Source organism: Pholis gunnellus, assembly GCF_910591455.1.
Source record: "Pholis gunnellus genome assembly, chromosome: 9".
Lineage (NCBI taxonomy): Eukaryota > Metazoa > Chordata > Actinopteri > Perciformes > Pholidae > Pholis > Pholis gunnellus.
Genome location: NC_136535.1, coordinates 26,204,718 through 26,230,035, shown reverse-complemented (window position 1 = coordinate 26,230,035; position 25,318 = coordinate 26,204,718). Strand labels below are relative to the sequence as shown.

The 25,318-nt window shown below is 40.0% G+C and overlaps 1 protein-coding gene across 1 annotated transcript; it reads right to left on the bottom strand.

Annotated features, from left to right (window-relative positions):
- Nucleotides 1–25,318, bottom strand: LOC306701598 (alpha-2-macroglobulin-like; the record flags this gene model as incomplete). Its single annotated transcript, XM_079166954.1, has 36 exons — nt 1–5; nt 2,469–2,510; nt 2,615–2,720; nt 2,814–2,882; nt 3,580–3,670; nt 3,791–3,903; nt 4,577–4,789; nt 6,852–7,039; nt 7,126–7,288; nt 8,071–8,145; nt 9,215–9,374; nt 9,835–9,910; nt 10,115–10,291; nt 11,211–11,294; nt 12,028–12,079; nt 12,160–12,281; nt 12,370–12,496; nt 13,106–13,331; nt 14,318–14,477; nt 14,596–14,689; nt 14,786–14,929; nt 15,685–15,834; nt 16,331–16,476; nt 16,586–16,649; nt 17,115–17,342; nt 19,479–19,646; nt 19,728–19,837; nt 19,940–20,057; nt 20,513–20,660; nt 20,749–20,833; nt 20,917–21,082; nt 21,885–21,905; nt 22,436–22,488; nt 24,366–24,522; nt 24,919–25,099; nt 25,239–25,318. The coding sequence occupies 36 exons, from the start codon at nt 25,316–25,318 to the stop codon at nt 1–3; spliced, it is 4,362 nt and encodes a 1,453-aa protein (XP_079023080.1).

The window sequence follows — 25,318 nt, the reverse complement described above, 5'->3', positions numbered from 1 at the left end:
TCAAGCTGCAAAAACATAAAAAATAAACAAACAATCATGTATAAGAATCTATTATATATTTATTTCATATCTTGTAAAAACATCTTGTCAATAAGTAGTGATATCTTATGCATATTAATTTTATGTTCTCTGAAATTGTAATATTATATTAAAGCTGCAAGCAGCATTGATCAGGCCCTCGCATCTTCACGCACGTACTGGCAGGACTATGGTGGATGCGGCCATGCATTTCTGTGACCATCAGACACTGTGTGCACAAGTTAAACGGTATTTCCTGCGTGGACCAATGGCATAGCCAGGTCATTTTGCCAGGTCTTAAGCCTCGAATGTTTTGAGTGTAGCTCCAAATACAATCATAAATGTAAGCCTGTAAAGTTCGACAAAAAACTAAAGTGTGTGAATGTGCTTTGACAGACTGTCAAAGTTTGTTTTTGTAGGTAGCTCTGACAATCACTGCTGAGTGACTCAAAGCGGGAAGAGTCGAGGAGAAATGGCAGAATGTATAGTTCCATGTGGAACTCTCTTGTAGAGAAATAAGTTTAAGTCAAAAGGGGATCCCATGTTGTATAATCTATAACATGAATTAGGTTGGGTGCAGGTTGATTTTATTGAACAAAATTCACGTTGCATGAAATTACTTTACATTACGGTCTGGCTCCAAAACAAACAAAAACAATTCAAGTTACCATTAATGAAAACTCCACATATAAGCGCGATTTGAAAACCTGCGTTATCTCATTTTCCTCTCCAAACATCTTACTTTGCACATATTTAGATCAGAGAAGTCTTTTTTTTGGTGGTGTGCCCACGAACCCTTTTAATGAATTCAGTGTTTGGACTGATGTAATTATAGAATCCTGCATACGTCTGTGGTTGCCAGTAGTTGGCGCTATGACTAGAAGTTAATATTGGCATGCAGAAGTCCACAAGCCATGACTATTCTTAAGTATGTCAAGTTTGGGAAATTTTTGACAAAGTCGAGTTCCAACAGCTTGATGTATGATGGCGAACCATGTCAAATGGCCGCCACATCACGTCCACGCCATTCCATGATTACCAAATTTGGTACATCTAAGTCAAACGTACTTCAAGGGTTGCTTCATCAAAATGTTGTAGGGGAGCTATTGAGTCGAATTGCCAGTCTAAAGCCTTATTATCATAACAGATAACTACAATTTGGGCTTTAAATCTATGTAGCAAGTTTGGCTATGTTTCGAGCATTTGTAGGCCCTCAAAAGCACCTATAATTTTCACCGTGAAGACTGCGTTGCCACGGCATTCCACGAAACATCCAAAAATTTGTGGCTGGCATTATGAACTTTTTACATTTGTGTGGCACAAATTTCATGTCGATCTGATTTTACTACTAAGAAAAGCAAGTCATAGTATAGAGACTTTAACTTCCTGTTACCAGTAGGTGGCGCTATGACACATAATTGTGGAGTGGAGTTACATCAGTTTATTCGTTCATGGCAAAGGATCGAAATTCGTCAAGCTGCCACAATGAAGCATTATCAAGGTCTTAAGACTTTTCTGACAACATTTGAGAGGGATATGATTAATCTGTGAGGAGCAGGATGTCAAAGTACTCAACCCATAACTTCCTGTTGCCACTAGGTGGCGCTATGATTATGAATCTAAATTGTCATATGTTCAGGGTCAGGATTTTATGACATATGAGAAATTTGGAGCAGATTAGACAATGTACCACCGAGTAAAAACAACTTCCTGTTTTATGGTGAATGGTGTTTTGCTGCCACGGATACATAGTTCGATAACTTTTTGATCCTTTGATAACTTTTCACTGCCAAGGTCTCATCTGAAGTCAATCGGGTCAAAACTCTAGGAGGAGTTTGTTGAAGTACGATGCCTTGAAATGGTCAAAAAACATCATAAAATTAAAAGTAGCTGACTTCTTGTTGGGTTTAGGGCATACCTTCTTTGAGGTATTTTTGTACGTCCGATCACGTTCCACATACCTACCAAATTTCATACAGCTAGGTGAAACCCAATGTTGAGGCTGCTCTATAGGGGGCGCTATCAAGCCATTTTGTCTGACCTTAGTCCAACGGCCAAATTTCCTTGTTATTTTCACGGATTCAGATTTTTGTGCACATTTTGAAGAATGGACGTGTAGCCCAAGCACCTCTTTTCCCCCTTGAAAGACTCATAATAATAATAAACATCAGAAGAACAATAGGTCCTCTCCGACTACATCAGAGGGTTGGGCCCTAATAGATGGAGGCTTCAAATAAGCCCAGTTTGCCTTTTTTGCCTCTTCCTGCACTGTTATATTATTTACCTCTGTTATATTTGTTTATTTTATTTTTTTCATCGTTTAAATTGTGCAAAAATAAATAAACTAAACATACTTTTTGAGGTTGCAATGAAAATGTTTTTGGTTATTAAATGACATTTTGTATATAAAACCCACAGCAGTGCTTCTGCATGTTGTGACAGATTGTTACCTGTAACACAGGGGTGGATGTATTCTGTGTCGTCCTGGTCACCTGAGAGAAAACAAAGAAGAAGAAGAGATTGATGAACAGTCTATCACAGTGAACACATGTATGACTAGGAATCAGTATTGTGATATCTGTTCTTCAGGTCTTACTCGGCTGGTAGTAGTCGTAGATCTTGACCACGGCTGGCTTCAGGTTCTGCACAGGGAGCTCCTGAATGAGCTCCAATCTGTAGTTGATGGGTAGCTCCTTCACTAACTGTTGAGAAGGAACAAAAACAAGACGAAGCCGTGAGTCACAAAATCTTGGAGAGCGTTGAGTCTCGTTTCCTGGCTGTGAATTCCTCCTCACCTCCGTTATGTAGACCAGGATGTGATCCCCGTTGTGTTCCACTCGATCCACCAGCAGGGCGCCTTTGAGCTGCGATGAGACGACAAGTCAGCCGGGTGCTTCAACAACAGGTGAAAACCTTTCTATTTCTACTAAGGCCACATCCACACGACTACATTGAGTGTAGATGGTGCTATTTTGAGTGTTGATGGAGCTGCTAGCATGTTAGCATAGCCTAGCAAGGATTGATCTAAACTCCATTCAGAAAACAAGCATTTTAAAAGTAATTTGCTTGTCTTGTTGAGAGAACTAACAAAGCGTGAATCTCTCTAAACGGAGAAAATGACTACTTCTCTCTTGATTTATTACCTCAGTAAACATGAGTTTATGGTCTCTAGTTTCAAGTCTTCTTCAATACAGCATGATGTTCATTTAGTAAATGATGGTCCATTTAGAGTCAAACAGACCATAAAGCAGGGGATGCTTTAGGGCGGGGCTACACAGTGATTGACAGGTCTATACGTATACGGCGTCTCTACGTCACTCCTCCTCAGTCCTAATATGGTCACTTCCTGTTCACTGGATGCAAAAAAGAACAAGATGGCGACGGACTAAATGGCAAACTGGAGCCCCTTAAAACATCCACAAAGCAATGAGTGACGTCACAGCGACTGCGTCCACTTCTCATATACAGTCTGTGGTCTGGACAGAGAGCATTTTTGTTTTAAAAGGAAAACGTAGCAGTGTGGCTGAAGCCTAAAGGTGAAAGTTAATGTAATAAACTCACCGCACTCAAAGACTCAGGGTCTGGGACAAACCCAGAGAGCATTTTGATATCCAGGATCACCATGTTTGTACTGATCTCATTTCCAATATACCTATAATACAAGCAGAATAAAAACTGTGATGTTAATCTGCTACAAAGTTATAAACATCTCTCCCACGCATCACTACCAACGGTTACTGAGTTCACGTGGATCTGCTTGCTGACTACTTACTGGACCGTGATCCTCAGAGTGAGTCTTTTGCTGGGGCAGGTGGCCTCTGGTGTGACCTCGACACTGAGAGTGGTGACAGCAGTGGGAGTCGGGATGTTATAGTGATGCGAAATCTGAGAAAGAGGTACACAAGGCGAGGATTAATATTCATAAACAAGATTGTTACTCAAAATTGTTCAAATTCATGATGCATCAGGCTTGAGAATCTTTTTAAAAATCACCTACTGCTAAAAAATAAAATGTATATCTGTCTTTTCTCCTGTGTTACAAGCATAGAAATAAAGTAGGAGCAGAACAGACATTTTGTAGTTATTAGACCCACACAAAAGAATATATTGATGTGTTGTTAGCTGCTATGGTAACAACAAATGTCAAGCTAACTATCCTCCTTTACAAATTAAAATAACATGTTGTGCAATGTGATCTGCTGCCTCTAGGTGGAATAATAAATGCAGATAAATTGAATATGAACACACATATATATATATATATATATATATATATATATATATACATATACATATACATATATATATATATATATATATATATATATATATATATATATTTCCTCAATGTCTATATGTTTCAGTATCTCCCAATGTATTTAACTAAATCCTTTAATAATAATTGAAATAGTCAGACTACACCCTTTCTTTGACACAAAGCATAGTGCCGGTGGAGGTGAATTAGAGGTATGGCCCTTCCAGCTACTGGGCTGCTGACATTAGGTCGTATTATCAGTGTATGTGGGGGTGCACGCACATCCTGCAGTGAACCACTGACCTGCATCACAGCGCATGCACTGCCCTGAACCTCCAGACTGAACTTTCCTGTCACGTCCTGCAGCAGCTTCTCCTGGTAGAGCAGCTTGTTGTTCTGGTTCACATCAAACGTCAGCTGGCCGCTGGGAGACTGGACCGCCACCGTGCTCGAACCACCGGGACTGAACACCAGCGTGGAGTAGAGCGCCAGAGCCTGAAGAGCCACCACTGTGTCCTACAACACACACAAAAAAACAATGTACTCTATGTGCTTGAATGTATTTTTATTTCTACATGCAGAAGCTTTCATATGTAGGAGTTCACTTTTACCAAGTTCAGGTCTCTAACTGTTGAACATTTATTTTAATCCCGTTTAAATTGTGCCACAAATCACACGTTTGTCAATTTAAAAGATACTTTTGTACGTTAAGAAAATCTCAGTTTGTAATTCATGGCACAAATTGACCCTTTGCTAAGCCTAGGCGTGTGAAGCTTTTTCAGTTTAAATCCTCTAGAGAAAAAATATCATATCTAAACTTTGAGGATATCTGTCAAATTTAACGTACACACTGCTGAAAGCTTGACAGGCCTCCTGCGCCTAGTTGTTGGAATGCTGTTAATTACGGTTGCTAACGTAGGATTGGGCGGGGGCCGTTAGAGGGAGGGGGAAATTCAAACTGGATCATTATTCAGTGTGGCTTTATGGCACAAAGGCTGCCTGTGCAAAAGCATACTGACTATAATCCTGCGGGCTTATTATTAATTCTTCAATGCAAAAGTTTGGCGCGCTTGTCCTCACATAGCGTTGCCAACACCTGCATAAAAAATACATCAAAACATGCAGCCTGATCGGGCATGGTGTGCTATGACTTATCTCAGAGATTCGCCTAGCGGTTTTCCCGAAAATCATGAAAAACTGAGCAAAATTGCTCCATTCACTTCCATTTCGGTTTCAAGAGAGGTAAAACCACTTAACTTTGGGCCCATATAGACTTGCCATACTTTAACCTAGAAAAATGATTTGAAGTTTAAAACGTAGACAAAACGCTGGACTTTAGTCAAATGGGCATTTTGATAGCTAGCACAGTTTTCATGAAGTCACAGATCAAGTTTCAGGAAGATTTTGGGTCCGTTTCACATTTTATGATGGGTGTGTATTGCATGGAATGTTCAGCGCTAGAGTGATGACATCTCAGTCAGAGTGGAGCAGAGCATGAAAAGTATTTTGTGATGTTTCCAAACAAATTGCTCCCAGTTCCACAATTTTTACTCTTTATACATCAGTTTTGGCTAAAACGATAGAACATGTTGTGCTCGTCGCATACATGTGTCTATGGAATCCAACAGACTTACAGATTTGGCTCAAAGAGCCGCAGAGCGACATGAACTTCAACCAACTGCTCCATTAGACTCCATGTTAAATATCACCACTAATTTCTCAAAGAAAGCATACGGTACCAGTTTTGTATATTGCTCTGTAGCTCACATATTTAACACCACAAACATAACATCATATCAACGCGTTCTGCAGAGTCTTTCCTCTTTGTTAATAATATTTTGGTGATCTCAATACAGAAATGACGGGAGCCATTTGTGGACTGTCCATCACAAATACAAGAATCAATCTTAGAGTATGACTCTAAAACCCAGAAAAGAGAGAAGCGATATCTCAATTGAACCTCAATGACACTACCGGTAATATTGGCGTGTATATATATTGCGACGTCTTCGGGCATTTCTTGTGAAATGTTCTAGTTCCCTCTGTTGTCTGCCATAAAACTGCACGAATCGCAAACTTAATGAGTGGAAAACCTCCCTTTCAGCTCATTATTAGTTATCAGTATCTAGTAATCTGGTCACAGCCTTGGATTTTAAAATGTACAGAAACGTGATGATAAGCACCAATCTAAAAGTAAGATAGCTCAGTTACTAGTTTGTCTCCCGTACATATTTCAAACTAATTTTCTGTTTCATTTGTTGATTTTACAAAATATATATTTCACTTTTTATTTATTTCTTAGTTTATTTTTATCATATCGATTGTCTCATTATTGCCTTTCTTTTGCTGCTTTGTCTGTCAAAGCACTTTGTAAACTCTGTTTTTAAGGTGCTATATAAATAAAGTTATTATTATATTTGTTCTGAAATAAGGTCCCATGGTGGTGCACCTGAAGGGGCAGGACTTCACCTCTCTACAGGTCACAGCTAAGCCAGAGTTTGTTTGTTCCAGAAGAGAATACTTTGTTCGTTTTAACACAGTCCAGCACTTTACGCTTCCTGTTTTTTTGTTGTCCTACCTGCGTGGAGGAGAAGCCTCCGTAGTAGTTCTGTTGGGTCGTCAGCCACCTGACGATGCGCGTGGCGTAGCCGAGGTCTTCAGTCGTCGGAGAGGCGCTGAGTTTAGCCAGCAGCACGTAGGAGCTGATCTCCACGGAGAGAGAGGCCGACGTGTCTGTTGATGTCTGAGACCAGTGGAGGAAACCTCCTAAAAACAGACGTAAAGACAGACAAGGTGAAGCTCCATTCACAGTGATGAAGACAGAGATTTCCTTCAGGAGGATCCCTTCTCACCTTGTTGTATTGAGACCGAGTCCAGGTGCTGCAGAAGGAGACCTCTGGCCTCCGTGTCTCCTGCCAGGGTGAAGACGTACGCCATCAGAGCCGTGATGTAGGTGTTACTGAGGTCACCCATGGACCCTTTGAGGCACAACAGGCTCTTCTTCACTTCAGGGTTCTAGAACAGATTATAAATAACTTGTTTTATTGTTCTACACACACACACACACAACGAGTTCATTCTAACGCATTCATATAATCAGCAAAACTTTAGACAAAGAACTTCAGTTAATGGAAGAAGAGCAAAAAGAATCTGATTGACCTGCTGTTGATAGAATAAAACTTATTTTACTTGGGAGATTTTTACAAGAAACGACTGCCTGCATAAAAAACAATCTCAGACAGACTGTGAATGTTTGAAATGATATATAATGTTATAATATTAATACAAAAAACAACTAAGATTGACATTTATTTACAAAAAAGTATATCAAAAACTATAATAACTTATTACAGCCGTTTCTCGCGAGCTTTTATAATTTATTATTCTTTTTATTTACTTTAATATAAATAGTACAGCAACACCTAGTGGTAGTTATTGGTATTGAACCAAACTGTGGAAGACGTGTGTGAGTTTTGGGTATTTTGTTGGGTTTGATCTTATTTACGTTTGATGAACTTGTTTATTTCCTCACTGATTTGTACTTTTTGTGTTTAAATTTTAGTTTATTTTAAAATTTAAGTTTATGACATGACAGTCAGTCAGAGCAGTTCAACTTAACCCATCAACTCTAAAACAATACGTAACGTTAACCAACTAACCGGACAGAACGTTGATCAACATAACTTTCTATTTCTTTCTCGTCTGTGTAAAGTTCTTGGTTTGTGTAACAATCATAACAAAGGAAAATTCTTATCTAAAGTGATATTATTCGTGGTGCATTAGTTGTTTCTACTCACTTCTACGGACGTATTCATCTCCAGGAAGGCAGCAGTGATGTAAGCAGTGAGAGTCACTTCATCAGACACGCCGCCCTGCAGAGAGGAAACATGATGCAGACACAAAGATCATCAGCAACATCCAACAACGAGACTTTGATCACTGGTAACCAGTAGAGGAGTAACGGACCGCTGATGATCCGTGATCCGTACGTTAACCATCACAGTGTAAATAAAGTTTCACTGACTCAGTAGAACTTGTGTTTCTAGTCTCTGATCTCTGATAATGTTTCATTGTAAACAACCAATCAGAGGAGAGCTAGTAACGTTAGCAGCACCGCTAACGGCTAACCAACGGAGGTTCACTTCAGTGACATCATGATGCCTTCAGGCTCTGCTCAGTGAACATGAGTACTGGCTGAAGCTACATTATAACGTTATCATGATGTGTTCTCATGTCATCTGTAAAATGTAGTTTTGGTGATAAATTTGAATAAATCCAGTAGTTTGAAGGAGATGTTTTCATATGAATATAAAATAGATATTAGAGATGAATTATGATGTTTAACTTCCTAACACGAGCTCTAAACACATTATTATACTTAATAATGGAGATTTATTTTAATCTATATAAATACAATCTTTTATTTCCCAATCATTTGAATTATGTGTTTTAGTAAAGAAAAGAAAATACTATAAATTACTGAAATATTCGATGGTTTACTGACTTCAGGTTGGTTTAAATGATTTTTGGGACGACGAAAGAAAAAATTAATATTCTGTAGAGCAGCTGCTGTAATCAAACAACAAAGGGATCTGTATCTGTTAATATGGATCATCAATGATCAATAATTAGTATAAGCAGCAAAAAAAACACGTGATCAGGAATCTAAAAGTTATATTTGCTTTATTATATTTTCTTTTGTGCTGATCTGATCTGTCATACGATCTGAACCGTGATTATTTTACAATTGGCTGCACAACTGCTGATAACACAGTTAGTAAATAGTGTCTGTGCCCTGTTTCACAGATGATTGTCATGAGGAAATTGCAGGTCCAACAGGTACACGAGTCTCAATTCAGTCAAGTTGTTCAAATGACAGAAGTTATGACTGAGATGTTTAAAGTCATATGTTAAAACAAACTCCAGAGTGACTTTATTTACCTTCATTCTGTTGTTGAAGAGTTTTCCTGACATTTCGAAACATCCGCTGTCATTTCGTTGTTTATCTTTCAGCCAATTCACGGACTCTTCCATCTTTATCGGGTCGATGTAGATGAAGGACTGGGCTTTGGCAAACGATCGCACCACAAACGCAGTCAGCCTGAGGAGGAAGTTGAGACATTAAAACGATTAAATAAGACATCACGTACATGCTTGTGTTCATGTAGCACGTTGAAGAACTTCTCACGAGGGACAACAGGGTTTTAAGAAAGAGTGACGTCACATTTCATCACAATAACTGATGAAGTGGAATCTCATCATCTACTCTGTCAGTATGAAAGCAGGGCTCGACAGTAAAGCACAGACTGTATATAAGAAGTGGACGTGGTCATGGCGACGTCAATCATTGGTTCGTGGACTTCGAGTTAAACGATTTTGCAGTCGCCATCTGGGATTACGGCCGTCGCCATGTTGTCGTTTTTGGCTCTGATAAACGCTGCAGTTTCCACGATTGCTTCAAGAAAAATATGCTTTTCAATCTCGCCGACGGGTTTCTGGGTTCAGAGGGTTCATGTCAAGCCCTGAAAAGCTAAACTGTATGACATCATCACTGTTCTCACCAGGTGTTCCCTGTTCCTGATCCAAACGTGCTGTAAGCTCCATCACGGTGCTTGTAGTTCAGCTGTCTCTGGTAGCCTGCATCACACACATTGATATTTATTGAGTTCATGATTTAAAGTAAATGTCTGTAAGAAGTCTTGTATGCTTTGATGACAGGAAATAAGGGGGAAAGAAAGGAAGCAACCAAAGGTCACCACCAGGGTGCATCCAGCACCAGACTGTGGGTACATTTCCCATAATTAAAGGTCTTAAATGTGTTTTGTTTTTAGCTAGACTCACCGCTGGTCAGGAACTTGGTGGCCTTGTCGTTGATGGCTGAGGTGAGCTGCTGAGTGTTTTCCAGGTACTGGAGGATGTAGATGTTGGGGGCGAGGAGCGCCATGTTCTGCTCCCCACATCCGTACGGCATCCTCAGCAGCCCATCCAGGTTGTTCAGGGCTCGGCCCAGAATGTCACCTGCACACACACACAAAAACGATACCTCATATTAGTAGAGACCGGACGCAACTATGTGTATAAACCATATGGTATGAAAAAGACGCTGCCGTATTTATGCGGAGATGACATTATAATGAGTGTTGCTGGAGCTGCTACAATGTTAGCATAGCCTAGCACCGATTGATCCGAGCTCCATTGAGAAAACAAGTATTTTAAAAGTTATTTGCTTGTCGTCTTGCGTAGAGAACTAACAAAACATGAATTCAGACTTTTTACAAAACGGCATCATTACGTAGCATCCTTTTCAGCTGTGTATTGCAATCACAGCAAAATCAGTTTGTTTTGTGTTGATACAACTGTAGTAAACCAGCCGACGTGTGGCTCACTAGACACAGTGAATACAACTCGATAAAATCCACGGAGCTCCTCCGGACTATGTTATGAACCAGACATGACGGTGTTTAGTTTCCCGGGATATCTGGGACTTCCACAACAAGTACTAAGCAGATAGTGTTTATTTTTTCCATGGTTGATGGCGGAAATAAATGGCGAACATTTGAACGACTTCCAGGGCTATAAGCCACACCCCCTCTATGGCGCGTATCACGCGAATGACCACAAATGGTCCCCGGCGACTGAACGTGGCATAAGACCGAACATGTGACTGACCTGAGCTCTGGTTTACAAGATGTTGTAATCTTGCCCGAATGAAGCTTATTATAAATGCACTTTTCATTTCATTCAGTTTGGTACTGTTTCATTAAAATGGTCATATTTGCATTATTTCCTCCAGATTATTAAATAGGATTGCGTTTTCTGTTTAGCTCTGATAAAAACACAAAGCTGTTTTTTTTAAATGCTCAAGTTGATCATTTGAAAGCGTAACGATTTGTTTGGTTAACAGCAAAACTCAACCAAAGTGGATTCTTTAGTTTACCCAGGACTGATACTGAAGCACGGGCTGATCCAATAATCACGTCCCCGGGGAGCTGAAGGTCTACTTCCTCAGTCAGAGTCTCTCCTGTGGACAGACAACAAACAGATCAGCAATAAAACAAATACATCATTCAGGTTTAACGGATGGTTAGCGGATCATGAACTGAAACAGGTATGACTGGAAATAAGATGCTAGATAAAATGTATTTAAAGCTACTGTGAGGAACTTTCGTCTTGTGTTGACTCTGTCGCCCCCTGTGGACTAAAGTGGTAGTGTCTCTGATCACCAGAGTCTCTTTAGAAAACCTCTCATGTTACTGCAGCAGGTCTGACAGTCTGCTCCTCTCAGTCCTGGTTCTGGTCTCCCTTCCCTCCAGCGGGTCCAGCAATACGTCCTGAGTCTCCAGCAGCGTGGTGTCGGTGTTGACTCCCAGAGAGGAGAAGCTCTGCTCCTGGAGGAGGAGGAGGAGACACTGCTGTAGCTGCCGGAAGCTGAGCTCTCCTCCTCCCTCCGGAGCTGGATCCGTCCATGGTGGACCGGTCTCTGCTGGAAGATCTGGGTCTGTCCACGGTGGACTGGTCTCTGAGCTGAAGGAGTTACTGGTGAACCTGCATGACTTCATCTGGTTTCACCAGAATCCGACCCGGTGGCTCCAATGACGAGCATCAAGAATAACTCTAGAAACAGACCATCTTCTCTCTGATGGTCTCTTTACTGATGGAGGTCTGATAGAGGACCAGGACTACACTGAGACTGGTTCAGGACCAGGTAAAAGTTCCTCACAGTGACTTTAAATAATTACATTAAATGCACTGACCTTTCGGGCAGAGCAGCCAGTTGTAGGTCTTTGACATCTCAATTCCTTCAGCCTGAGAGGAAACAAAATCATTGAGACTTTCCATCCGATAAGACGGGTGAGAACTTCGTCATCTTGTTTTAAAGTACCGACCTTCACGATGAGAGACCGTGTGACCACGTCGATGCGACCTCTCTCCGGCACGCTCACAATCTGGTTGTCACAAGAAGCGTGGGACGCCACGGCCTCAGCGGTCACCGTCACGTTCACGACGCCTAAAATAAGATCCAAGAGTGTCAAATCATTTAGTCTGAGGTGGATCCCACAGCCTGTAACATCAGTGTGGATGAAAGCCTGACTCACCTAAGGCTGAGGGGGCCATGGTCCAGCTCACGGTCCTGCGCTCACTGCCGCACAAACAGGCAGTGTACTTGTCTCCGGAGAGGGGAGTGAGGGTGTAGTCTAAGGAGGGGGCCGGAGCCACGGAGACCTGGTCAAGAGAGACAACAATGTATATTTTAAAACTGGACATTTATATTGAGACGGCGTATCAAACCAAAATATGATGATGCAACACTTGACCATAAACTCATGTTTACAATGTTTACTGATGTAATAAATCAAGAGAGAAGTAGAGTCATTTTCTCATAGACTTCTATACAACCAGAGGAGTCGCCCCCTGGTGGACACTAGAGAGAATGCAGCTTTAACACATGAAGCTTTGAAGAACTTTAAAACACCTCAGACCACTGATTGGTCAAGAGAGAAGACAAATTGTAATACAATTAAATAGCCTTAATTTTTTTATTCACCCGACCCAGATTTTATAAAAATGGCAGCCTGTGAAACTACGTCGTAAACTTGACAAAGTTCAGACGTTCATTTATTTGCTTGCCGCGGCGGCATTATGGCGATGAACTGAGAATCTAAAACGGAAAACGAAACAAAGAAACAAACCTGGTACCATAATGGATCTTGTCTAATCGAGGAATAAGCTCAGTGAACATTACAGCTGCTAAACATCGGCATGTTAGCATTGTGATGAGTACGTTAGCATGCTTGACGTTAGCATTCAAGTCCACATGAAAACCTCAGTTACCATGATGCAGCTGCTCAAGTAGTTGAAGATGGTCGCCTTCAGTTCAAAGTGCTCCCCCCGGATGATGGAGTAGGGCAGGCTGAGCTCCAGGAAGAAGGGCTGGAAGACGGTGATCTCTTTACGGGGGGCCAAGCCGAAACCCTGAGGGGACAGACAGAAGGCCTCCGTCTCCCAGGTGGTGATGGTGTCTGGGACGGTGAGGGACACGTCCTTCGTTCCAGAGCCTCTGATACAGCAGACACACACACACAGAGACATTCTGTCAACTTCAACATCAGACTTCCATGATTCAGATTAGTCAAAGAACGACAATGTGAGCAGACCACTAACGCCTAATAGAAGTAAAAAATGTCGCCATCATGTTTTTTTGCAACCAGTGAACAGGAAGTGACCATATGTGGACTGAGGAGGAGTGACGTAGAGACGCTGTATCTGTCTCTGGTAGAGACCTGTCAATCACTGTGTAGCCCCGCCCTAAAGCATACCCTACTGTATGGTCTGTTTGACTCTAAATGGACCATCATTTACTAAATGAACATCATGCTGTATTGAAGAAGACTTGAAACTAGAGATTGAGACCATAAACTCATGTTTACAATGTTTACTGAGGTAATAAATCAAGAGAGAAGTAGAGTCATTTTCTCATAGACTTCTATACAACCAGAGGAGTCGCCCCCTGGTGGACACTAGAGAGAATGCAGCTTACCTCAGTAAACATGAGTTTATGGTCTCAATCTCTATAAAGCAGGATATGCTAGCAGGTAGCAGGGCGGGACTACCTTGTGATTGACAAGTCTCTACCACTGCGTCGTCCGGTCTGGAAGTTGGCGGTGTTTTTGTCTTACAATTTAACTCTTTAACAGTTTTTTTTTTTCCCTTATCAAAGTTAATTGGAATATTTTGGTCGCCTAAATATGTCTGTGTTCAGTTGTACTTAAGCTCCACCCTTCTCGTGTCAAGTGCTTGCAAAAAAACCAAGATGGTGACGGCCAAAATGCCGAACTCAAGGCTTCACAACTGCAGTCCACAAACCAATGCATGCATCCACTTCTTATAGTCTATGGTAGAGACTGACCTCTGGTGCTGTGCACCCTGGTGAACCAGTAAATAGCAGCCAAGCCTAACTAATACATGTTCCTGAGTGTCCTCAGAGCCATCAGGTCTGAGAGAAGGACTGTGGTGCAAAAAAAAAAAAAAAAAAAAAAAACTCACCCCACTTCTACCAGGTCCCATATCCAGGTCTCAGGGAAGAAAGTGCGGATCGTCTCTATTGGTGAATTATCAGGTGGGGAAGCTGCAGGACCTGGAGGACCTGGAGCAGCCATTGCCATGGGCACGAGTTCAAGACGACGTGGATTCATGTAATTAATACCTGAAAATAAAACAGAACATATTCCATCAGAAGCACTGAAAAACCTGGTTTTTAATGCTGGTAAATATTCAGCAATGTGACACTTAATAGAGCAAAATAACAAAACAAAATAAGTCACCATAGTTGTAGCCCCGGTTGAATTGTCTTCCTTTGTACTTGAGGCACGAAGGCACACGGATTAGCAAGTTTGTTGCCATCTTCAACCCCACATTCTAGATAATACAACAACATACAGGCGTCAACTGAAATGTGCAACAACAAAACATACAGAGAAACAATATAAAGATATTGTGCATTCATGTTTGTACCGCGAAAGTCGTATGAGCGTCCTCTGTCAGCACATTGGGGAACGGCACGACGGATCTTCTCGGTCTCACGTGCAGACATTCGATAGAATCTTGAACCAGATATGGAATGTTGGAGACTTTTGAGACGGGCAACAGGTTAAATATCTGAAGAGAAAAGGCATGGCAGAGGTCAATTTTCAATAAGATTTAGAGGAACCAAACTATGGAATGACTTTTCCCAACTAACAAAAAAAAAAAATGTCTATCTTCAAAAGTTGTCTAAAAGAAAATCTAATTGCCGTTTTGTTCATGTATTTCTTTAATTAGCTGTTATATTATATGTATAGTTGTTTCAGTCATAGAGACTTGTAGCATTACTATTGTTTATGAGTTAAAGCAGGTGTATAAACCAATATCCCCCAACAAGTCCATGCTTACGCTCACATGCACAAACACCACAATAACATTTTCTTTTGTTGTTTGTAATGTATTAATATTGTTATCTTTCAGACTCTTCATATCGTCACATATGTGATCTAAACTTTTTCCATTTTCAAAATGTATAATGGACGACTGATAAGGGGGAGAAAGGGAAGACAGATTAATAATAATAATAATAATAATAATAATAATGCATTTTATTTGTAACGCACTTTTCATTCAGAAAATCTCAGAGTGCCACAGAGCCAGTACATAGTAAAAACATAGTTAAAACAAACTATAATAAAAAAAACTAGTAAGCATAAGCATAATAGAAAACAGTGAATGAACAGAAACACAAAAGAAATAGCTGACAGTGATTTAGCACAAGGTCAGAAACGCCTTCCTGAATAAAAAGGTTTTTAGGCCGGTCTTAAAAGAGACCAGTGTCATCTGAAAACGTTAACGGAGTAAATGCAGATGGATTTGTGGTTAGCTACCTTGTCTGCGTCCAGACTTTTCCCCGGCTCCTTGATGAGGACGCTCTGGTCGATGGCGCTCACGCCGCACAGAGAGTCTGGCTGGGCCGTCACCTGCAGGGTGGTCTCCTCTCCTGGGACGGCCGAAGACGGAGAGAACTCCAGGGACACCTGACACAGAAAAGACAGTTAGTGGTGGATGAGGCGTTATCATGAAACTCACTGCTCTTCTTGGCAGCATTCAAGCGCTAGGATTTGGCATCCGTGCTCGCCGAGGTACCGTAACCCGCATTACTAGAAAAGTGTCGCCTTCTAAACCTATGGTAACAGTAAATATCACGGTTTATTTGTTTTTCCTAAAATGTCAATATAAATGCTTCTTGTAGGGTAAAGCACTGGTACGGCAACTGTGAGGAATAATTTCAACTATCCTGAAGTCAATGTAAACTGTCAAATATTTTAAATTATATCTTTTTTTATTGTTGTTGTCATCTATAATGGAAGTTAAACAGCTCATAATTCATCTCTAATATCAATTTTATATTCATGTGAAAACATCTCTTTCAAACAACTTCATTTATTCAAGTTTATCACCAAAACTACATTTTACAAGATAATATTTGATATTTATTTAATTAGCACGGTGACGTCTTCAGCTCACACCGACCTTGTGACCGAAGCATTTCTCGACGGGGAAGTCGGCATTGTTGGCGATCACATTCTCACTGGGGAGGACGGCGTACGCCACAACTTGGATGTACGGTGCCATGTGAGCAGACACTAACAGGTTAAAGGACACCTCGCCCGCATTCACTGAAACAAACAAACCAACTCATATATGAACCACAATCACCTCCATTCATCAATAAAACAGAAGTATTTGCTAGCTTTAAAGGGTAATTTCATTTCATTCTTTGCTCACCTGAATTTTTTTGCACGACGACCCGTTGAACTCCTTGCATGATGATGACTCCTCGGGATAAGGCCTGCCAAACAATGAATAATGTAGAAAAAACCTAATTTAACAGCAGATTACAGCTGTTTGCTGTTATTAAAGGACAAACGAGTGGGTAACATTTAGGGGGATTAATTGGCAGCAATGGAAAACAATATTCGTAACTATGTTTTAATCAGTTGTCTAATCACCTGAAATTAAGAATCGTTATGTTTTATTTAGCTTAGAAAAAGCCATTTATATCTACAAAGGGAGCAGGTCGTCTTCCACGGAGCCGGCCATCTTTGCACCGCCATGTTTCTACAGAAGCCCAGAACGGACAAACTGGCTCTAGCGAGAGACATTCGTGTTTTATGTTATCGGAAGGTAGAGATGTGTTCAGAAACCCGGTATTAAAGGTACTACGTGTGTTTTCTTTGAGCCAGATGTCAGTTATCTGATGTAAAAAGTCATTATAAAACCATCTTCCCCCCGTCATTGCTCATATTTCACTCACCAGATACATCACATCCACGGAGCCCTGGGCTTCTCCTACCACAGTGTATTGGATGGTGAACTCTTCTTCTGTGTCACATGGAAGTGGGTTATTATTCTGCTTCACCGTCAGGGAGCTGACCGTCTGAGTGTGTGGAGTTGAAGGTCGGACCAACGACACGGTGTGATGTCCAGCCTCATAGTGCGGTGTTCTGTAACCGGGGTAGCCATATGTCGGCAAGCTGCTGACCTAGATAGAAGAAAAGAAACTATAAAGGAGCTCATGGAGGCAGAAGAAAGTTTTAACAGCCAAAGTGAATGTTAAGGTTTAGAGATAAATCAAGCCCTTCCTGTTTGACCACCATGGGACCTAGTTTCTGAAAAAACATCAATGGTAGTCAATGGTGAGAAGCAAATAATTATTTGATTCTGTTTGAATTGTTCATGAATTACACATATGATTTTTGTCAATCTAAAAATGTTGCACGTCATAAAGCTTTTGAAGTAGAAGACGGTGAAAATCCGTAATTAGAAAGATGCCAAAAAGTGGTTTAAGTAAAGTCTGTTTTTGAAGCTACGATGTGTTTAGTACCAGGATTTTCTCACACCAACAATGAGGTCTCACTCTTTCCGGCTGATAAAAATAGCCAAGTTATCTAGCTAGCAGGTAAGATAACGTTACATTGCTAAGTTAGCTATTTAGCAGGTAAAATACCATTATATTTGGAACATAACTTGGTTAGCTAGGTAGCTGGCAAACCAAGCTAACGGCAATGTTAGTTGGGGACGTACATAGTAGAAGATGTTCACTGAGCGGTTTCACACAAAACTAAATGTTACGACAAACTGAGACTTTCTTGACTTGCAAATCTATCTTTTAACCTCTTGAACCCTAGGCCTTTTTTTAGCCCTCTGCTTGAAAATGTCCTACCCTTACTCAAAGGGGCTTATCTCGCTAACTACAAGGTCTATTTGATTAATTTAAATGGCATAATAACACAAATAGAGGGGAGCTTTGTTAAGATGTGTACATATCATTGTATATGTTACTGGTAAATGCTGGACGAATGTTAAACACAGCTCAAATTGAAAATGTTCAGGTTCGCCTTTTTTTTGTGCCTAAAAAGCACTTTTATTGATTTGATACAGAAGCAGGCCTAAACTCTCCCAAATCATATCACAACATGTCAGCAGTCCTTTAAAATAAAAAAAAAAAATTGGCTTTGATAAAGTGAAGTATGCCTGAGAAATCAAGGTCAGCTGAGGTCAGCCAACGTCAATTCTGATTTTGGAAGCAGCACTTATAGCAGTTTTATATACTAATATATATATATATATATATATATATATATCACTTCTTTTATCACTAATAGTGTTCAATCTATCTAATACAGCAGTTTGGCATCATTTTGAGAGCCTGGGCCCTATAATAACCTGTAAAACATGGCTCATTTATGTCTGAATTTCAGTTTTACGGAATGTAATTTAACCTTACCAAGGCCTGTGATTGGCCGATTTGCGCATGTGACTTAAGATTTGAACCCGGAAGAGTGCGAGTAGTGTATGATACGATCTTTGAGTTGTTTGACAGAATTTTAAGCCAATAAAATAATCGAAAACCGTGATCCGCCCCCATGGGTCAAACCCATTGGCCAAAACTGAAATAGGTCAAATGTTAGTTACCCTAAGTTAGATTGATCCCAATGTCTTCAGGAAACAGTTCAGCGCCGCCACAGGATGTTGATAGAACAGTAGGACCCGGGGAAATATGCCTTTGTTTACATCAAAACAGCACAAAGGTAAGGAGTTTTTGAAATATTAGTGGTGAAGTGGTTTGTTGTTCTGGTGCTTGTTTACTCACAGCTCTGTGGTGGTTTCACGTAGATAAATAGTGAAGATATCTTTGGATTCAGTGTGTTATTGGCGTGTTGTCTGCTATTTCGGTTTTCCGTGTTAGCATTTAGCTTCTTCCTATTAGCGCCTACCGGAGTGTGTGGTCGGCTCAGCAATGGTGAAAAAACAGAGTGATATTGTGGACATTCTTTTAGTTGCTTATTTCAATTTTGAGAATTGTGTTTGGAGTGTGTACACTGGCTTGCAGGATAGTGTTGAACAGAATCTCTTCGTTAATTTGGTATATAGCATGTATGAAGCATTAATAATATTTTTGTATGAAAAGTCCATTCTACGACATTTGGAACAGAGCCTCGGAACAGAACAGAGACCTTTTGGGCGTCTTCGGGTAAAAGAGATTGACAAACATATGTGTAATTAATGGCCGAATTCAAACAGGATCAATAACACATTTCTTTCGCTGTTGACTACCATTCATATTTTTTACCTTGCGTCCTATTGAGAAACCAGTGTCGTGCTACTTGTTACTTACGTGGAGTTTGATGTCCCCGTTAAGTTCAGCCGTGCTGAATGAGAAAGTGGCAACTCCATCGTTGTTGGTCGTGAGATTCTGCAGCCGGCGTGTTGACCACGTTTCACCCTCGAACAGGTAAAGCGGCATGTCGGGAATGGGCGTGTTGTTGTAATGAACCGCTTGAATCTGTTGGAAAGCACAGTCGTATCACCGAGAATGCACCGAATCTAAAATCACAACAAAGATGTGAAGGCCACATGCTCTTACTTTTCCCTCCACGTTTGAGCCTTCGTCATAAATCTTGGGCGTGTCGGTGAAAGACAGCTTTCCAACGACATATGAAATCGTTATTCTCTGCTCTCGTTTGCTTGAAATACCTGTACGAGAAGCCTCCACGTTACAACAACTGTTTCATAACACGGCAGTGTAATTCTCTCTTTTCTTCATATAAATATGATATAGAATATTATATGACTTGCCTGTGCCCTCCTCTTCCACTTTGGCCCGGATCTGCAGGTAATCTTGCAGCACCTTTTGCGAAACTTTTGTGAAAGTTGACATTGTGAAGATAAACGTGGCGCAGCCTTTGTTGTCCATCTAGAAAAGAGCAATGAAATAATATAAAATACAATGAAATCAAATGAAAGAGCATTTCAAACTTACCCCATTTAACACCCTTGTTACTCCTTAATAAATATTAACTTTTAAACGGGCCATTTGTTACGCTTTTTCAGTTCAAACCCTAAAGTTATAGAAGCACAATCATCATAATGTTCATTTTTTACCAACGTTAACTAACATGTAAAGTTTAGGATATGCTTCACTCTCTGTGTATGCATACGAAACACATGTAAATAAATACACTCTCACACAAATGTCCAGGGGCCCCAGCAACGACACCTGAGGAACCACCTGAAGTTTATTTAAACCATGGAGGTTTAAGAAACTTCAGCGTTTACTTGACTTTTTAAGAGCTGAAGACTGCCGTCTGGGTCAACCCTTATATGCACCTTTTTTTAGCAGAGATGAGACTGTCGCCATAGCAACCGTACCTGCTTTGTCTCCTTGTGGCATGGGGCGACCACGTCAGGGAGTCCCGGCGGATTGCCAGGGATGATTGGAGGCCTTCTATAGTAGTTATTTAGAGGTCGGCACATCTCAACTACAACACTGCCTGGAACAGCTTGTCCGAATGTGTACCTGATGAGAAGGACATTCATTCACTCACCAAACTGGACCAGTTTTGGAATTATTTAAGAGTGTAACGGGCAAAAGAGCGCTTACTTACATCGCACATACTTCAGCTTTGATTTCCTCCTGATCGATACTTACTTCGGAGGATGCATTTATCTTTATGTCAAATTTAGGCAAAACTGGGGACAAAATATGTTTATTAGCATTCTTGCTTCATTACAATATGGATTGAAATGGAAGGTTATAAAAAAAAGGAACTTACCGTATTTCTCCACCTTGAAGTTGTGACTTATTTTTTCCAACCCGATCGTCACAATAACTCTGTACATCCCTACACGGGCCTCAGAGTTCAAGTCGTATGAAAGCTGCAATATCTTACTGTTGGACGTTTGATTCAGCCACTGTCCAATCCGGTTGTTGTCAGCATCCTGTCAAATAAAGAAAATGTGAAGAACAAGTATTTATGACAAACATAAGGACTTCATTTCTTCTTCAACGAGATGGCAGAAGAAACTAGGCCACAAGTTTGCTGTGAAGTTATATTTTTGCATTCCAAATCACACACTTTTACGTCTTCTAACATACTAAATAGTGTGGTAGTAAAGGTATTGGAACGCACAGCATGTGTACTCTTTGTTTTCCTACTATTTAACTATTTGAAACTACTCTCAAACTGATCCCGATCAATGCAGCCTAATATTAGTGCCCAGTTACACAAACAGAAATTCCTGCAGAATTAAATATATATATTATTAAATTAAGTTTCCAAGGTCAAGAATGATTTTTTAAGCTTACGCTTTGTACTTAAAGTCATCGTTCATAAATGCCTTGTCAAGTTGGTCAGTTTGAAATATAATAATACATTCTATTTGTATAGCGCTTTAAATGGTACTCAGACACTTTACATAGTGAAAACAGAAAGAATAAAAACTATTACAATACAAACAAAATAAATTCCGAAATATCCTTCCACTGTAGTGTTTATTTTTACAACTTATCATTATCAGAATAAGTGTCAAACACCTCGTAGAACTTTACTCTCACATGTTGACATCACAGTTTATAAAGCATGTTTTCAGGAAATCAACATGCGGAATTTCTAAAATACAAATAAGTGAACTGGACCATCTTGCTTTAAGGTCTTCATTTATGAATCAAAGTTTGATTTAGTTTTACTTTCATTCTTATGTATTGTGTATTAAATTGTGGATATTTTCCTATTAGTCTTACCACAATTTCGATGATATTGTACTGCAAAAAAAAAGAGAAGAAAAATGGAGATTTGTTAAAGCTGGTTTGCATCATACAGAGTCCTTATGAATTCAGCTGAATGTAAAAAAAACTTGTTTCAGTAAGAAATCAGTGGTGTTTCCCAATCCACAGATTTACTGCAAACACAACTTCAGCTCTTTATTCATGATTTGCAAATATAAAACGTGGGACACACATTAACATAAAAACTCCTCAGCGTCTCTGTCATTCAGCTTTTCTTTTTCTTTAATGGAAACACAGTTCTATTTAATCTTCAGTATAGCTTCACTGTTATTACCGATTCAAAATACCATAAAAATGATAAACTAGTGTGAGAAGGTGATGGATTAGTCAGCTGAAATGTTGGAAGGTTTACCTAAAGGGGCCGTGGTTGTACTATTGACCCACAGCACATCGATGTCGATCACTTCATTACATAACTTTAAAACCTGCACCGTTATCCAACAGTATCACTAACACTGGTTTCGTGAATGAGATCTAAAGAAAAGAAAGACTGTGCAAACTCTCACCAGCCCATTGGCAGGTCTCAACTTGGAGTCCAGTGTGATGACTCTGAAATGCACTGAGAGGAATAAAGAGAGATTATTCAACATGAAGCTTTTGCAGCTCTTCTACAACAGTGATAAACATCCTAACAGGCTAGTAAAACTGCTCAGAAATTATATTATTACTGTTGAATTCACAAGTTAGTAAAAGCTAGAATCATAGATAATTTTCTATTGGTTTTACGTTATTCAGTGTGGCTTTGTGGCACAAAAGCACACCGACTATAATCCTGCGGGTTTATTATTAATTCTTCAGTGCAGAAGTTTGCCGCGCGTCTTGCAGTGTTGCCAACACAAAAAATATATCAAAATGTGCGGCCTGACCGGGAATGGTGTGCTACTGCTTTTCTCAGAGATTCGCCCAGCCGGTTTCCCGAAAATTGCTCCATTCACTTGAATGGGGTTTCGGCGTCAATAGAGCTAAAAACACTTAACTTTGGGCCCATATAGACTTGCCATACTTTAACCTAGAAAAATGATTTGAAGTTTAAAACGTAGACAAAATGCTGGACTTTATTTAGTCAAATGGGCATTTTGATAGCTAGCACAGTTTTCATTAAGTCACAGATTAAGTTTCAGGAAGACTTTGGGTCCGTTTCAGATTTTATAATGGGTGTGTATTGCATGGAATGTTCAGCGCTAGAGTGATGACATCTCAGTCAGAGTGGAGCAGAGCATGAAAAGTATTTTGTGATGTTTCCAAACAAATTGCTCCCAGTTCCACAATTTTTACTCTTTATACATCAGTTTTGGCCAAAACGATAGAACATGTTGTGCTCGTCGCATACATGTGTCTATGGAATCCAACAGACTTACAGATTTGGCTCAAAGAGCCGCAGAGCGACATGAACTTCAACCAACTGCTCCATTAGACTCCATGTTAAATATCACCACTAATTTCTCAAAGAAACCAGGTCCCAGTTTTGTATATTGCTCTGTAGCTCACATTTTTAACACCACAAAAATAAAAACCACATCAGCGCGTTGGGCAGAGTCTTGTCTCTCTCATGGTACCCATATCTTGTTGATTGGACTCATGGTTTTGGTAAAAAGGGCAGAGGTTTGACAGGTAGTTTTGTTGAAAATCCCCGTCTACTCTAACCATTCTTAATCAGTCTGCCTCTAACACCCAGGTGCTACAGCACATGGACACAAGTCACCTCAGATACAGACGAGAGGAGCGTAATCTGCTCACAGCCTTGGATTTTAAAATAAATCGGTGGTGGATCATTTTGTACAGAAACTGGTGATGAAGAAAAGCACCAATCTAATAGTAAGATAGCTCACACACTATTTTTAATTAATATTGCAAAAAGTGTAACATAATTCATTTGATATCTGGACTGTGGGGATCTTTGTTCTTAACTGGTGCAGCAAGAAAACAGCTAACATTTCATATATGCCAACATAACTTTTTACATACATACTGTGACTGTTTTCATATATGCTAAAGGCACTTTTTTCATGTATGCCAATGTTACTTATTTATATATGCTAACTTCCCCTTTTTACACATGTGCTAATGTTATGTTAGCATATATGTAAACATAACTGTTTACATATATGCTAACATAACTCGTTTCATAGAAGCTAATGTTGCTTTATCATATGCGAATGTAATTTATTCTCAGAAGTGCTAACGCAACTTTTTCATATGCTAACGTGACTTTTTTCACATATGCTCACAATAGTTTTCCATGCTGACATAAAATACAAAAGGTTTTAGGAAAGCAAGGATGACTGCTGCATTTATTGAACTCCAAACAAGCAAGGTGCATTATGTTCTACTCTGTGTTGCACTCACATCCCAATTCCTATTAAAGGGGAAATCTGTCTATATTACAGTGTGGTACCATATTGTATACAACATCATAGATCATCAACTCAAGGTTACCTGTTTGTCCAGGGAGGTAGATTGGTTTATCTGTTTGGACGAATGTCTTTGGATGATAAACTTTGATGAGGACTTTCCGGACTTCTTTTGAGTAAAAAGTGTTGCCTCGTACCTCCACCTCGAAATTCTGCACTTCTTCATTCGGCCTTAAAGGAACCTGTGACAAAAAATATTTGACGAACACGGTGAGAACCTCTTACTCTCTCATACTGAAAAAATAATTCATGAATATTTGTGTATGCTATTGTTTATAAATCTGTGTTGCGTAATCCCATTGAGGTTCTAATGTTGTATTTTAATCAACACATTTTCAATGAATGTTTTGGAAATGAGCAAATTAATCAAATCTTGAGAGCTCACCTTAAATTGAGTGTGTTATGTGCTAACAGAACTTTTTCTCATATAAATTAATGTTACTTGTTATATTTAAGCACTTGGAACTTTTTCCATACACGCTCAAAATAGTTTTCCACACCAACATATTGGTCCCATCAAGGTTTTGAACACATTTTCAAGGAATTTTGTGGAAATGAATCAAGTCTTGAGAGCTCACCTCAAATTGAGTGCACATATGAAATTCTGTATTGGACGTCCGCGTAAGGAGGATTGCATTCGCCTCTGAAGATTTCAGAGTGACGGTCATGACCAGAGTCTCGTTGGGCTGCAGGAGACTTGCACAGAATTTGGCCTCAGCCCCAGCTTCAAGAGTCGCAGGAATGGCCACCATGTACTGCCTACAGCCACAGAAACAAACAGTAGAGATCTTATTGGATCTGATATGGAAGAAACTCCAAAACTGGCAGCAAAGATTCATGTCCAATAAAGTCAACCACACGCTTATTATTTCTCTGAGACAGTTTCGGGTAAACTTACGGTCCTGCCAATGCTCGACCCACACAGCTGAAGAAAACACAAAGTGTCCACGTCCACATCTGAATCCCAGGGCGACCCAT